At 37.8% G+C, this 14,884-nt stretch overlaps 1 protein-coding gene across 1 annotated transcript in view; it reads right to left on the bottom strand.

Annotated features, from left to right (window-relative positions):
• trh (trachealess) overlaps positions 1–14,884 on the bottom strand; it is a 263,636-nt gene that overhangs the window by 104,056 nt on the left and 144,696 nt on the right. Inside the window, exons 3-4 of the mRNA XM_067156891.2 lie at positions 13,969–14,048; positions 7,605–7,694 (exon numbers count right to left, since the gene is read on the bottom strand). Coding sequence (XP_067012992.1) covers positions 7,605–7,694; positions 13,969–14,048 — 170 coding nt within the window. The remainder of the gene's footprint in view (positions 1–7,604; positions 7,695–13,968; positions 14,049–14,884) is intronic.

Below are 14,884 nucleotides of genomic sequence, written 5' to 3'. Positions count from 1 at the left end.
AGTTGGCCGTGTGCGTAGGGGCACGCGGCTGTGAGCTTGCATCCGGGAGATAGTAGGTTCGAATACCACTATCGGCAGCCCTGTAGATGGTTTTCCGTGGTTTCCCATTTTCACACCAGGCAAATGCTGGGGCTGTACCTTAATTAAGGCCACGGCCGCTTCCTTCCAACTCCTAGGCCTTTCCTATCCCATCGTCGCCATAAGACCTATCTGTGTCGGTGCGACGTAAAGCCCATAGCAAAAAAAACTTCAATAATTTAAACAAAAATACGTAAATATCTAAATCGTTGGAGATCGCTATTGCTGGTGGTTTAAAGTCGTACCAACATATGGAAGATATTCTGCAACACAATGATATGAAAAGGCGAGGATGACTAAGAAAGCGGTCGTGGCGTTCACTTGACTTGGTGTGGAAAAGTATAGAGATCTATCTTAAGGGCTCGAATCCAGCATCTCCTTCCGAATAAAAAAATCACACCTGCGTGATACGATCCACGCAGCCAGCTCGCTTTGCTAGTTAGTTGGAGTATTTGGAATATTTAGCTGCACCTAATTAATATGTAAATTTGATAAAATTCTTGCAGGTAATTATCAAACTTTTCAAAACAGCGAACATTAATTCTTGAATGGCAATGAATGGATGTTAAGGACACAGGGCAGAGTTGGGGGTAGAACTAAGGACAACAAAACATGATTTTATGATCCCACCTCACTCCAATCCTGTTAAACATAGAATACTCAAATTGTACACATGCTCTATATAGTTCCTCTTTAACGCAAAACAAAAAAATATGGCATGATTTATGCATTCATTAAAAGAAGTTTTTTATAAATTTCAGGTGTGAAATATTATTTTTAATGTATTTTTCTCTAAAGGTAAACTTTTTTCTGAAACCGTTGAATTAATTGAAGTCATATTTGTTTATAATATTTATAGGGATAGTAGCTATATAACAGGTGAAAGCCGTGAAATGTACCTTGAAATAAATAGGATGTTGATCACAAAATAATATTAAATACTGTAAAATGAATAGGCCCATCACAATATTGTGGCTTAACTTTAATAGTTTTCATGACTAAGTTGTTAGGAAAATTAATACAATCTCTCACATCGTATGTAAATATACATCTCTAAATCATATGTATGAAGTTTAGTAGATATCTCTGGGCCACATTATGTGAAAAGTTCACCTTTAGAGAACATTAAAATAATATTTTACACATGAAATTTAAAAGTATCTTTCTTGTTCTGGGTTATAGGGTTATAGGAAAACTATATAGTGCATATGTAAAATTTGGGCGTTCTGTGGTTAATGGTTAATAGTACTGGAATAAGGTAGCATAATGTCTACCCTGTGTACTTAAACACAATATTATGATGATGATCCCGAATGTTTACGCAGTGACAGTTTCGAATCCATACTAATTTACCAGTAATAAATAGGAAGAGTATCATAAATTGTAGGGGTTATGATAGGCTGTATCCGTAAAGTTTATGCAAAACTCACAGCATAACCGTTGTGCACGCTAGAATATATTTGTCACTCCCTTCAGTAAATTTGCATTCGAATCTATTATTGCCTCGAACGGCTCTACTTATTACGGTAGCATAGGTAGTTGTTGACCTAAAAAATCTGGAATTACTAAATTTAAATCGGCAACCGGCGATCGTCCTCCTTTAAGAGCCTGCTTACGTGATGAGGCCATGTGAGATAAAGAGAGGACGATGGGTTACTTGAATGATTTAAGACTTGAAATATTATCTTTCTGGCCACTGACCATGAATTCGAAAAACACAGTCACCTTGGTAAGAAACTTGATAAGCTATTACTCACCTATCAAGGCCCCTCATTCACAGAGGACTGGTGACTTAATGCAAAAAATCTAAGAAAGTAAATGTTCATTTTCTTGAACCTAATATACGGATTCCTCTACCTCCAGTCAGAGTGTTTGCATAAGTCACAGGAGGCACAAAACCCTCCATTTATGCAAGATGCCACTCATATCAGATACGTGAGCTAAGTAAACCAAAAATTGAAGATTAAAATCTTACCTATCCGTGTCTAAAGGAAGTATGAAAGGCCCTTACGCCAATCTTTTTTTTTAATACCTCACGTTTTGAGGAACTATCCTCTATTATTCGCTCACTAGCCAATTTTCTTGATGGCGCCATTAAAAGAGCGAGGTATAAACATTTCAAACGGTTATTAATATAATATAATATAATATAATATAATATAATATAATATAATATAATATAATATAATATAATATAATATAATATAATATAATATAATATAATATAATATATAATGTAATATAATATATGTTTTTCATTCATTTTTAACAGTGACGTTATTTGTACTACATCTACCACTGTAGATGTACATTGCCACAATAATGCACTGAATAAATAGTAAAATTTTCGAAATTCTAGTTTAAATAGATTCTTGATTAAATGGGAACTATCGGAAGAAAAGTTTTTAGAAATCGCAGTCGAATGACTATGTTCTGAATACAATGCAAGAGGTTCCATGCGTTGTTGCTACGCTACATATTAAATAGGAAATGATGACATAGTAATCAAACTCACAGACAAATGGTAGCCTTCCAGAGCAAACGGTTCCTAAGCTATGTCATTTCACTGAACAAGTTCCTGGAAATACCAAAAGATGGCTAGGACAGTAACATACTGTAGTCTGGTCAAAAATAATGTATCATACACCAAACAAAATTAAAGTTAAACATATTTTATTGTCATAAAATAGGAAATGTAATTTTTTCATCTTTCATACTCCCCTTTTATTTTTTACATTAGAGAGAACATGTAGCATCGTTTAAGGCAAAGAAAGAACAGTCATTTACTTTCACTGGGAATATTGTTTGAAGGCACTCAGAGATGGCACTGGAGTCGGACGCATGCGTTGACGACCTGTTATGGGCGACTATGATCGGGAGAAACGTGTGTGCTATATGGGAGGATGAAGAATGTAGCGGAAACAGTTTCACGCAGAGAACAAGGACAAGTATTTTACGATGTCGTTCCTCAGATCTAGTGGCACAGGAGAGCTTAGAGGGCTCAGTACAATGGAAATTCAGAGCCGGTGGCGCCAGCTTGCTGGGCACTCAGGTTGTGGAATACCAATCAGCTTCAAGTTCACGGTGGACGTGGTCAACAAACTAATGTGCAAGACGGGAAGATGTGGCGATTGATTTCCGCCGAGACAACACCGAACACTAGCTCATATGTCTTCTTCCACTTCTTTTCGGAGTTTTATGTTGTCTTGCTGTCAACTTCTCCCGATTTAAATTTCGGCTCTCTTTCTCTCCCCTCACCCTCCCCCATTCCTCCCCTCCCAATGACAGTACTATTTCTTCTCAAGATTCTTTTATTTTTTTCTTTCCCAATCTTCAACATAATGCTGTGGTTTATGAGGGGAGGATTCTGTATCCCACGCTAACTAAAACAAATGCCGAGAACATATGTCACAGACTTCAATGATCACCAAACTTGCTCATAAGGAAGGAGGGGGGCGGGAGATTGATGCACACTACTGAATTTAGCATCTTTGTTAATGTTAGTCTTATTTACACTATATTTATTGAGATTATATGTACGACTCATTGGGTGAATGGTCAGTATTGATGCCTTCGGTTCAGAGGGTCCCGGGTTCGTGATCGGTGATTTTAATCGCGTTTGATTAATTCTTCTGCCTCGGGGACTGGGTGTTTGTGTTTGTCCCAACACTTTCATATTCATATTGATACAATGCACTACACTACCAACGGCTACAGAAACACGCAATAGTGATTACATCCCTCCATATAGGGTTGGCGTCAGGAAGGGCATCCTGCCTAAAACAGGGCCAAATACACATGCGCAACGCAGCTCCCACCCGCGACCCACAGGTGTGTGAAAAGCAGTAGAAGAAGAAGTAGAAGAAGAAGAAGAAGAAGAAGAGGAGGATGAAGACGAAGAAGGTGTGTTGAGATATTATGTTACTCATCCCAGCCGACGGAATAGCAAGATAAGTCAAAAAAATTAAAGTTACTTTCATTCGCCATCCAAAGCAGATACTTCATTAATATTTTTGAAGTAAACAAAATCAAACCAAAACCCTTATTTTAAAAGCTGTTTCATAAAACGCAGAATGGTTTTACAAAATTTGGGGAATCGGTGATTTCGTATTGTTTAAAACCAAAACACTTTAACTTGCTTTAAAATGAGCAATCGTGTTCTTTAAAATTTCGGCTCATGTTTTTGAAAAGATATCTACTTTAGTATGGTGCAGCAATTATTTTGATTTAGGCTTGAAACTTGGTTGTAAAGCCCATTAAGCTCAAAGGAATAATTCGTAGAATTATACTTGTGGTTTAATTAAAACTTATATTTTTAATAAAATATTTGTTAATGGATGAAATTGCAACATGGAAAAACAGTTGATTTTTTTACATGCGTTCACTCAAGGTATTTATAAATGTTTTCAAACAATTTAAGAAATGAGTACTACAAATTGTGAACAACACATAAATGCACGTGTGTGCAAAGATTGAAGATCAGTTGTATTTGGAGGTTTTTGAATTCTAGAACAAGAAGTTTCTTTCGAAAAAGAAAGCAATGCTTGAGCGCGAATTTCCACCATTAATTACTATAAAATGGCTGTACATGCAAATTGGGAAAAGTGTGCATTTTCTTTTAATACTAAATCTCAATTTTTTGCTCGCTTATGGTCCATTAACCTCTTCACTCTCAAGTTTCTTTCAGCCTTATGCATGCCCCGCACCAGATTGTTTTGTTGGACGTTTCGACAGTGGTTGTAATAGGCCATAAATACTTTGTATATACACAGCTACTAAAAAGTCATTAAACGACAATATTAGCAATAGTTTTCTCCTAACACTTTTCCCAAAATTTGAAAGAACTTGGCGTGATAAATGTCTGCAGCTTGTTTCACTGCAACTTATGTTCAGTATATTCATAAAACAATCAGACTCATCATCATTCCCTAAAATTTCGAAAATATAATATTTCTTTACACTTCCGTGCACCCATCTCAGAAGACAGCTGCGAAAGAAAAACACGAGTCACATAATTATTGTCAAAAAACGGTAAGGCGATTTATTAATCTTTCGTCGTCTGAACAAAGCACGTCAACAGCGCTGGACTGAACTCGGAAGTGGAGAAGAGCGTATTGCTTGAAATCCGAATTAACTCGTGTTTGGTACAGCGGGAGAAATGTCGGCATCCGAGTTAACTCAGGCATGGCAAGGAAAAGGTTAAGATTTACGTATAATTCTGCTTTGTCTTCACGAACAAACTGTTTGATGGGGTAACGAAAATATAACTAATATTTTCCAAATCATTGATTAACCATTCCTAGGGAAGGATTTTTCAGGCATTGATAAATTAGCTTCCAATTTTAAGTCCATCTTGAGGGTATGAAACCCACACTACAGTTTCGTGCATTCGATCAGCTTTCATAGGCAACGGAGTCCTGATAGCTTGGTCTACTAATGATAATGCTTCTTTAAAAATAACTTTTTGGGTTTACGATTTTCTGTCTATTAACGTCTACATATCTGCGTCCTAATCATTACACTTCCGGCCTTATTATTCAGTTTCTATGGATCAAAAATTTAGGTTCTGCGTGTTTCTGTGGATTTTTAAGGTAATACTAACTCATCGAGGTCTTAATAAATGCACAGCCCCAGCCAGCATTTGCCTTGCGTGAAAATGGGAAACCACGCAAAACCATTTTCACGGCTGCCAACAATGGGATTCGAAACCACAACCTCCCGAATGCAACCTCACAGCTACGCGATCCTAACTGTACGGCCAACTCACTCGATCAACATGACTGGAAGAAATCGTCTTTGCCCCCTGCGGAAACAGCTATGTGATAATGTTGTGGGTGAAATACTGACCCGCACAACACTTATAAAAAATAATTCTTTTGAAATAATTCATACAATATTGATACCTTACGTTATAAGCTGAAAGATTTCACGTTGTATTTTCCGTAGATGTAACGACGAAATATTCAAAGATTAAATCGATTAATGTTTTGGTAAAGAAACAGTAAATAATAGCAATGAATCTAATCTTAATATAATTAGCGAACAAAAGCGATTATAGCAATACTGAAAATGAAAATACACAGCCTGTTTTCACTCCTTCGAACAGGTCAGGAGTGGAGTGCATGAAGTCCCCATCTAGCGGCGAGGATAGGAATTGTGACTGCTGTCGAAGCCTGTCGCACTCCTCTGGTGCAATATTTAATGACTGGCAGATGAAATGAAATTGGATAGTGGTGCTGGTATGAAAAATGACAGGGAAATCCGGAGCACCCGGAGAAAAACCTGCCCTGCCTCCACTTTATCCAGCACATATCTCACAAGGAGTTGAACCACGGAACCCAGTGGGGAGAGGCCGGCGTGTTGCCACCTGAGCCACAGAGGCTCAATTATAACTATACTAATTAAACCAATTTCCGTTCAGATCGTGAAATCCTACGCAGTAGTGGAGGATGAAGGCTTCCACTATTCGTTGACGATGATGATGCTTGTTAATTAAAGGGGCCTAACATCTAGGTCATCGGCCCCTCCACTATTCTTAACTTCGACACTAAACACACATAGGACACGAATATTTTCCGTTTAATTTGAGATTCTTTTCTACAGATTTACTCGTAGTGAGGTTTTCTGAAATGTGAGAGTTCACAATAGTTGTTACGAAAACATGGACCCCTCAGTCCATCCCCCCCCCCCCCGCCACACACGCATACATAGTGTACAGACGGCTCGTGAAAACTTGGACGTAGCCTACACACGGTGTATGGTAGAATGTGAGTATCGGCAGTCTGTGTAAAGTACTTCTCAGGTTTTGCACATTTCAGCTTTTATTTACCACTACATCCAACACGTGGAAGACTCCGACCATTTTTGTTCGTTTCCTCGAACTGGTCCGATGGAGATTTTGTTTCTGCTGTCTAGATGGAAGTTCCAGTCTGGTCTTTCAATATCTTAATAGAAATGTCTCTGCGGATAGCTCGTATGTTAGTCTTGAAGGTTTCCAGTGTACTTTTTACTCGTGGGAGGCATCGACTTACCATTACACAGACATTTCATAACTCACGCACCATCGCATCCCTCAGAACCGAGGTATTTGAAAACACTATCCCTTGAGAGTTTTGTCTCATATCTGAAACTATATACTGCCAACTATCACTCCTGTGCCCTAAAACTTACTTATTATGGTTCCTGAAATTAAACCCTGGACAGGAAATTGATGAAATTCTGTGCAATGAATGTTGTACAACACACTGTGCCAATATTGAACTGACTGCCCTTAGATCGGATAATGTTAGATGCTCCCAGATGAGTTCCAACCTGTAATTTAGTACTAGGAGGATATGAGCAGAGATTAAGACCATACATGCGGTCAGAAATAATCTAGCGCGTTAACTCATATCACAAAATCCTTATTAGAATATTGTAAATTCTAATACATATTATCTATAAAACTATTAAAATCTGGGAGTTTTCATCTACATGGAATGTCTAAGCATCTCAGATACACTCAATATATATTGTGTTTGTCTTACCTGTGACAGGCCGAGGTAGATTGAGACGGTCTCGGAGATGTAAAGAAAGCGACCGTCCGAGCCAAGAGCGAAGGCGAATCCGTCCAGCGACTGGAGAGAAGAAAACAGAAATAAATCCACATTCTTCAGGGAGTGAAATATGACTGACACATAATAATAATAATAATAATAATAATAATAATAATAATAATAATAATAATAATAATAATAATAATAATAATTTATTTTATTTATTTAAAACTTATCTAAAATACATTTGCAAATATGCAGTAGGATATTATGCATTATCTTTGCAATTATTTACACCTGCAAAGCACTTGATGTGCTTACCTGCCGGTGTAGTTGTTTCACATTTGTATACAATGTTGCAATTCTTAATTGTTGCAATCCTTACTGTTTACAACAGTAATAAAGGTTTGTATGTTTACATTAGCATTGTAATTTTGTCCTGTGGTGTGAGTTTTTCTCATCTCTGAAAGTATCATTTAATATAGATAAGTCTTTGGTATATTTTTCATTCATGAACACATATTTAGACTGTAATTTTATTATGTATGATCCATAGTTTCACATGATTTTTTTAGTTGATATTTTGTTTTCAAGTGTGTCAATTCAGAAGGAAACTTGTTCAAAAATTTAGGAACTACAACTTGCAGTGTTCTGGATCCATATTTGTTGTAGTACCTGATGACCTGAAAATAACTTATATGCTTCAGTCTTGTTCCATGTGTATGTTCGTTTACAATCCTAGATTGTGGCTTCCAGCAATTCTCTTTAATTATGTTGTACATATAAAGTTGTTTAACTCTCAAGAACCTTTCCTTCTGGTACATCCCTGTTAATATATCCTCACTTAAGCTAAGTGTTCCTCTGTTTTCATACCAAAAGAATGCTTTGACAATACGATTTTGTAACATTTGTACCATGTTTATGTCTGTAACAGAAGCCGATCCCCATACACTTACACCATATGATATAAGTGACTCAACAAGTGTCGAGCTGGATAGCTGCAGTCGCTTAAGTGCGGCCAGTATACAGTAATAGGGAGATAGTGGGTTCGAACCCCACTGTTGGCAGTCCTGAAGATTGTTTTCCGTGGTTTCCCATTTTCACACCAGGCAAATGCTAGGGCTGTACCTTAATTAAGGCCACGGCCCCTTCCTTCCCATTCCTAGGCCTTTCCCATCCTATCGTCGCCATAAGACATATCTGTGTCGGTGCGACGTAAAGCAAATAGCAAAAAATATCTATCAATTATTATACCTAATAATAATAATAATAATAATGATAATAATAACAACAATGACTGGGACTTCTATGTAAATACATATTTTTATTACCAACAGTAAAACTTTGGTCATATCTTTACGAATTACGATATTTGAAGTTATTTGAAACACACATTATGTTCAATATTTGTTCTTATTTACAGCTTTAGTACATGTTTTTAAATATTTAAGGGAAACTCGCGCATATATATATATATACACATAATTTGACGTTTTAATAAATTTGCATATTGTTTCAACGTTATTCTTGACAACAAATAATTTAAAATTTACTTTACTAGCATCAATAATTCAAAGCTCGATTCTAATTGTGTATTTCTATGGAATATGGAAATAAAGTTCTGCTCTAAACAATATCTTCCTACTTGTTGGCCTTGTCACTCAACCTGCTGTGATCCATCTGGAGAAAGGATACACTTGTGTTCCGTGACTTAATTTTAATTATAAAAGTATTTTGTGACTTGACTTTGTGTTAAAATTTGACACAGCACAGACATTCCTTATATTAATTCGCACCAATTTTATTAAGAAAGTGATATTTAACTCCATAATTTGAAATTTCTTAGCCCACATAGAGAATATATATAGCCATTTTAATTATATATATATCCAAGCCCTGGTAATCATCTTTATTCCATGGAAACGTTCACCCCGAATCAGTAATTGAAATGACAACATGGAACTTCAATCGATTTCTCTTCATATTTTTCAACATGAGGCTGAACGTATTCCATTACAGATACAAACTTGTTTTGAATCCGTGATAAAACCAGAAGCCGAAGTCAAGACATACTAATTTACTGACCGAGTAAGTGGCTGTAAGCTTGTATTCAGGTGGTAGTGGGTTCGAACTCCACTGTCGTCAGCCCTGAGGATGGTTTACCATTTTCACACCAGGCAAATACTGGAGCTGAATCTTCATTAAGACTAAGTTCACTTCCTTCCCATTTGGAAGAAAACTTAACTTAATGATCTGCGCTCCGGGTATGCGTGAGAAGCAAAAAAAAAATTAGAATCTCATACATAACTGATAATTTTGAGAAACAGAATGTAAGAAATTTTTTTACTGGTCGGGGGGGGGGGGGGGGGGTAGGCTGTAAAGAAGAAGACCATGAGAGAACCAGTATCAGATCTGGGACTCAGTTCTGAGTTCTTTACTTCCTGCAAGATGTTATGCTGAAAGAAGACGAGAAAGGCATAATGCTGTATTATTAGACATTTAACATCATAAACATATGATATTTTTATAACTTAAGAACTGTCATTTCGGAGACGATTCTGGGTGCGAATTTTATGGCCTTCTGCAGACTAGGTGGCTTTCTCTCTATATATTTTTACTTTCTTCCCTTTCTTTCCTTTCCGCCCAACCAATTTGTGAAAACGCTTCTCCTCTTTCCTTCTCCTTTGCCTCCTTTCTCTCTCTCTCTCTCTGACGTCTGTTCGCCTACCCCCTCTCGCCTTCCGCCGTGTATAAGGAATGCCCCCCCCCCCCGCCTTCCCCACCTCTTCCTTGAGAACACATCGTGACAGGAATAATTTTGCTACTTCTTTTCGTCTTCGTCTTGATGATGATGGCCGCGGTATTACTGCCTGCTTGCCTGCAGGTGATGTCACCTCCTCAGTAATATGACTTATGGGAGGCATCGATTTACTATTACACAGACACTTCATAACTCACGCACCATCGCATCCCTCAGAACCGAGGTATTTGAAAACACTATCCCTGGCGTATGTCTCATATATGAAACTATATGCTGTCAACTATCACTCCTATGCCAGAAGCACAGGGTGCCCTAAACATTTCTTACATGGTTTATGAAGTTAAACCCTGCGCAAGAAAATGTCTGACGAAATTACGTGCAACGGATCTTGAATAACACGCTGCTCCAATATTGAATTGTGGGAATTTAGAAAAATATCACACATGACAAAGAATTTACCCTGTGCTAATAATAATAATAATAATAATAATAATAATAATAATAATAATAATAATAATAATAATAATAATAATAATAATAATTTCGTGTGGCTATTTCTAGCCGAGTGCAGCCCTTGTAAGGCAGACCCTCCGATGAGGGTGGGCGGCATCTGCCATTTGTAGGTAACTGCGTGTTATTATGTTGGAGGATAGTGTTATGTGTGGTGTGTGAGTTGCAGGGATGTTGGGGACAGCACAAACACCCAGCCCCCGGGCCATTGGAATTAACCAATTAAGGTTAAAATCCCCGACCCGGCCGGGAATCAAACCCGGGACCCTCTGAACCGAAGGCCAGTACGCTGACCATTCAGCCAACGAGTCGGACAAAGTTAACTCGTGTCCTCATCGCGAGGTGGTGCAGCTCTTTTCAGGCACACCCCCATTGGAGGTGAGCTGCATGTACCATTTCAACCACATACCAGTCCTCCTGCCATTCTTAAATTTCTGGCAGTACCGGGAATCGAACCCGGGCCCCCGAGGACGGCAGCTACGGGGGCGGACACCCTGTGCTGATAGAGAGGAGACCATAAAGGAATTATTCCCTAATTGCAAGCAGTTGGAGAATTTGAAATCTGATCAATATTTTAAAAGACAAATCATTTTTAAAAATTATTTACGCGAATAATATTTTCTATTCTTACTAAAGCTCTTTGTATTATTTATATCCTTTAATGCTTACTGTATGTGGAGTACAGTATAGTGAGCAGGATATGAAACACTGCATATCTTCGTAGTTTCAAGAACACTTCGTGGGTTATTTAGTTGCTAAAATCCCCCCATTCAAATTTTATTTTACTATTTGCTTTACGTCCCAAGGACACAGACATGTCGTATGGCGATGATGGGAAAGGAAAGGACTAAGTCTGGGAAGAAAGCGGTTGTGGTCTTAAGTTACATTCCTGGCATTATTGGCTTGAAAACTGGTAAACCACGGAAAATCAACTACAGGGCTGCCGACAGGGGTGTTCAAACCCACTATTTCCCGAATGAAAGATCACAGCTGCGTGACTCAAACCACTAAGCTAACACGCTCGGCCCCCTCAAATTAAGTTTGGAACTCTTGCTGGTCACTGAATGTATGAGCGTATTTGTGATATTGTCGGGGTTTGTATATTTTTGAGGAAGTAATATTTGAATATCACGATAGGTGACTTATATTTTGAACAATTATGTTATACTGAATTAATTATGATACAGTGAAGTTCGTGAAATCAGTAACTAATGCCTTCCATTTGAAGCATTTTCTTGTTAGATATGCCATTTTAATACCTGCCGTATAATATTTTTAAAATTTTATGTTGCCTGCTGAATTTTATTATTTTCCTGCATGATTGAAAGAATGAACTCTAGTAACGAAATAACTCTTGTATATATCTAAAGAAAATGTTATAACATATTGAATATTATAATTACAAGGACCCAATCAAGCGACATAGTGCACATAACTCCAAAAATGAAAAATAAACTCTTTCTGAGAGTAATATATAGACGCGGCGGGAAGGATATTACTTCCAAGTGATTATTCATCTTTACTTTTGTTTTTGAAATTCGCTGTGGAGTCTAAATGTGGACACCACCTATTTGATAGTGAAATCTTTTTCCTTAGCTTTCATGAGATAACTGAAAGAGTTGATTTTCAAGTCTAAATATTATTTTACTATAAATATTAGACATGAGAACAATGAAACTGCCAAACAGTTGACCATTTTTTCAATGTCTTCCAGAGCTCACTCGAGCTCATTAAGCGTAGTTGACTTTTAGATCCAAGAAATTGTACTCTCACATTATGTATTTCAAAGAATTGAGATCAGGTGATCCCATTGTCATCGTTTATCTTCCTTCAAACTTTACAATGGGAATAAATGCTGGTGTCCGTTGTTGCGGGCGGCGTATTTAGTCATTTCTTTTAATAACAAGTAAGGAGGAAACGGGAAGTCGACGTGAATGTGTTCATACGTTTATTAATCTTCCGCAGCAGATGCCATTTATATTTTGATTACCTATAGAATAAATAAATTATAAAAAAACCGAAATTATCTATATTGCATGTATCAAAAGTTACATTAATACCTTGAATTTTATTTTATTTTCTTAAATAAGTTAAGAATTTTTTGTTATGCATGCTTTGTAATCTTGCTAAATGATAATTGTACTGTACTTATTTTCCTGTTCTATTCCCTAGACTTCCACAAAAAAGTTAGTATACGCAAAATTACAAAGCGTTTAATGAAAATGAAAACCTACAAACTGTTTTCCAGTCATTGCCCGGGTCAGGGATGGAATGGATGAAGCAGATATAGGCTATTAGTACGATGGGGTCGCCACTCCAAAAGTGATTTATTAATGACAGATAGATGCTATGAAATGAGAATGGAGAGTGTTGCTGGAATGAAAGATGACAGGGAAAACCGCAGTACCCGGAGAAAAACCTGTCCCGCCTCCGTTTTGTCCAGCACAAATCTCACATGGAACGACCGGGATTTGAACCACGGTATCCACCGGTGAGAGGCCGACGCGCTGCCGTCTGAGCCACGGAGGATCACAAAGAGTTTAATGTGGAATGTAAATGAAAGCATTGGGCTTTCCCGCTTTTATTATTTTTTTTTTTTGCTAGGGGCTTTACGTCGCTCCGACACAGATAGGTCTTATGGCGACGATGGGATAGGAAAGGCCTAGGAGTTGGAAGGAAGCGGCCGTGGCCTTAATTAAGGTACAGCCCCAGCATTTGCCTGGTGTGAAAATGGGAAACCACGGAAAACCATCTTCAGGGCTGCCGATAGTGGGATTCGAACCTACTATCTCCCGGATGCAAGCTCACAGCCGCGCGCCTCAACGCGCACGACCAACTCGCCCGGTTTTCCCGCTTTTAAGTTAGACATAAATAGTACAATGTTCATCTTCTATCACAGCCAGTCTGAACCACATGGACGTGCTACTATCCATTTCAAAAATCCAACATGCATTTTCCTGGATTTGAACTTGGAACCCCTTGGTGAGAAACCAGTGATTATGTCCCCTTAATTATTTCATTCTCTCGAGGAAGAGAGAAGGGGGAGTCAAATCAACATGATGCGATATGAGGCACTGTGCTTACCTGTAGAATGTGGGTGCCCTGATGCTGTTCGAACATTTCCATGGCAATACCCGCGACAGAACGGGGCCGGATGGGACCACCTGGAACAGAGAAACACAGTGTAAAAGTAATTATTTAAATATATCTTTCTCAGGCTTTCTCTTTATCCTGTTTGATTTAATTTATTTATAATCAGTAGAGTGAATATTAATCCAGTTACAGATTAAAATAATAATAATAATAATAATAATAATAATAATAATAATAATAACAATAATAATAATTGTACCGGGCGGTACATCTCCGCTCCGCTAATTCAAACATTGCGCCAGTTGGAACTCCTCTACTGGAGGAAGCCTGAACTCTAACAACCGTGTTAATTCTAAAGTTTATCAGAAGATGTCCTTACTATACATTTTGAAGTGTTCTGAACTGTGTCTTTTTCGATTTATATTTGTTTTCTCTGTAGCAAGAAGTGTGAACATTCTCTTCTAGATGGCACCACTTAAGAACTACAATTGTGCACCCTAGTGCAAAGTGAAGGAACTTTTCTTTGAAGAAATTTTGTAGTCATAAGTTTGCTCTTTGTTAAATTTCTTTCTGTCATTGTGTGAGTTGGCAATGTTAATCCGTTCGTTCCGCCGGTTTTGAAATTAGCCAATCCCGAATTTCTTAAATTAATTTTCGACCAATCGGGGCCTTCTTCCCCAACCTACTCTGTAACTGTGTTCGGTAACCAATAAAAGCTCGTGGGCGGGTGTTATCGTTCATGAAAGGTCTCGAATGTTCCACGAGGGTATATAAACTGCTGATTTTCTGGTATCCTCGCCACTTCAGTAACCTCTATCATTGTGTAAATTATGTAGCAGGGGACGGGAAGCGCCTCTTTCGTCGGGCAGCAGTTCATATAAGGTAATGGCCTTTTAATAACTTATTT

This window comes from Anabrus simplex, chromosome 13, assembly GCF_040414725.1.
Source record: "Anabrus simplex isolate iqAnaSimp1 chromosome 13, ASM4041472v1, whole genome shotgun sequence".
NCBI classification, from domain to species: domain Eukaryota; kingdom Metazoa; phylum Arthropoda; class Insecta; order Orthoptera; family Tettigoniidae; genus Anabrus; species Anabrus simplex.
Note: the sequence above shows the minus strand (reverse complement) of the source record. Positions and strands in the feature narration are given on the sequence as shown.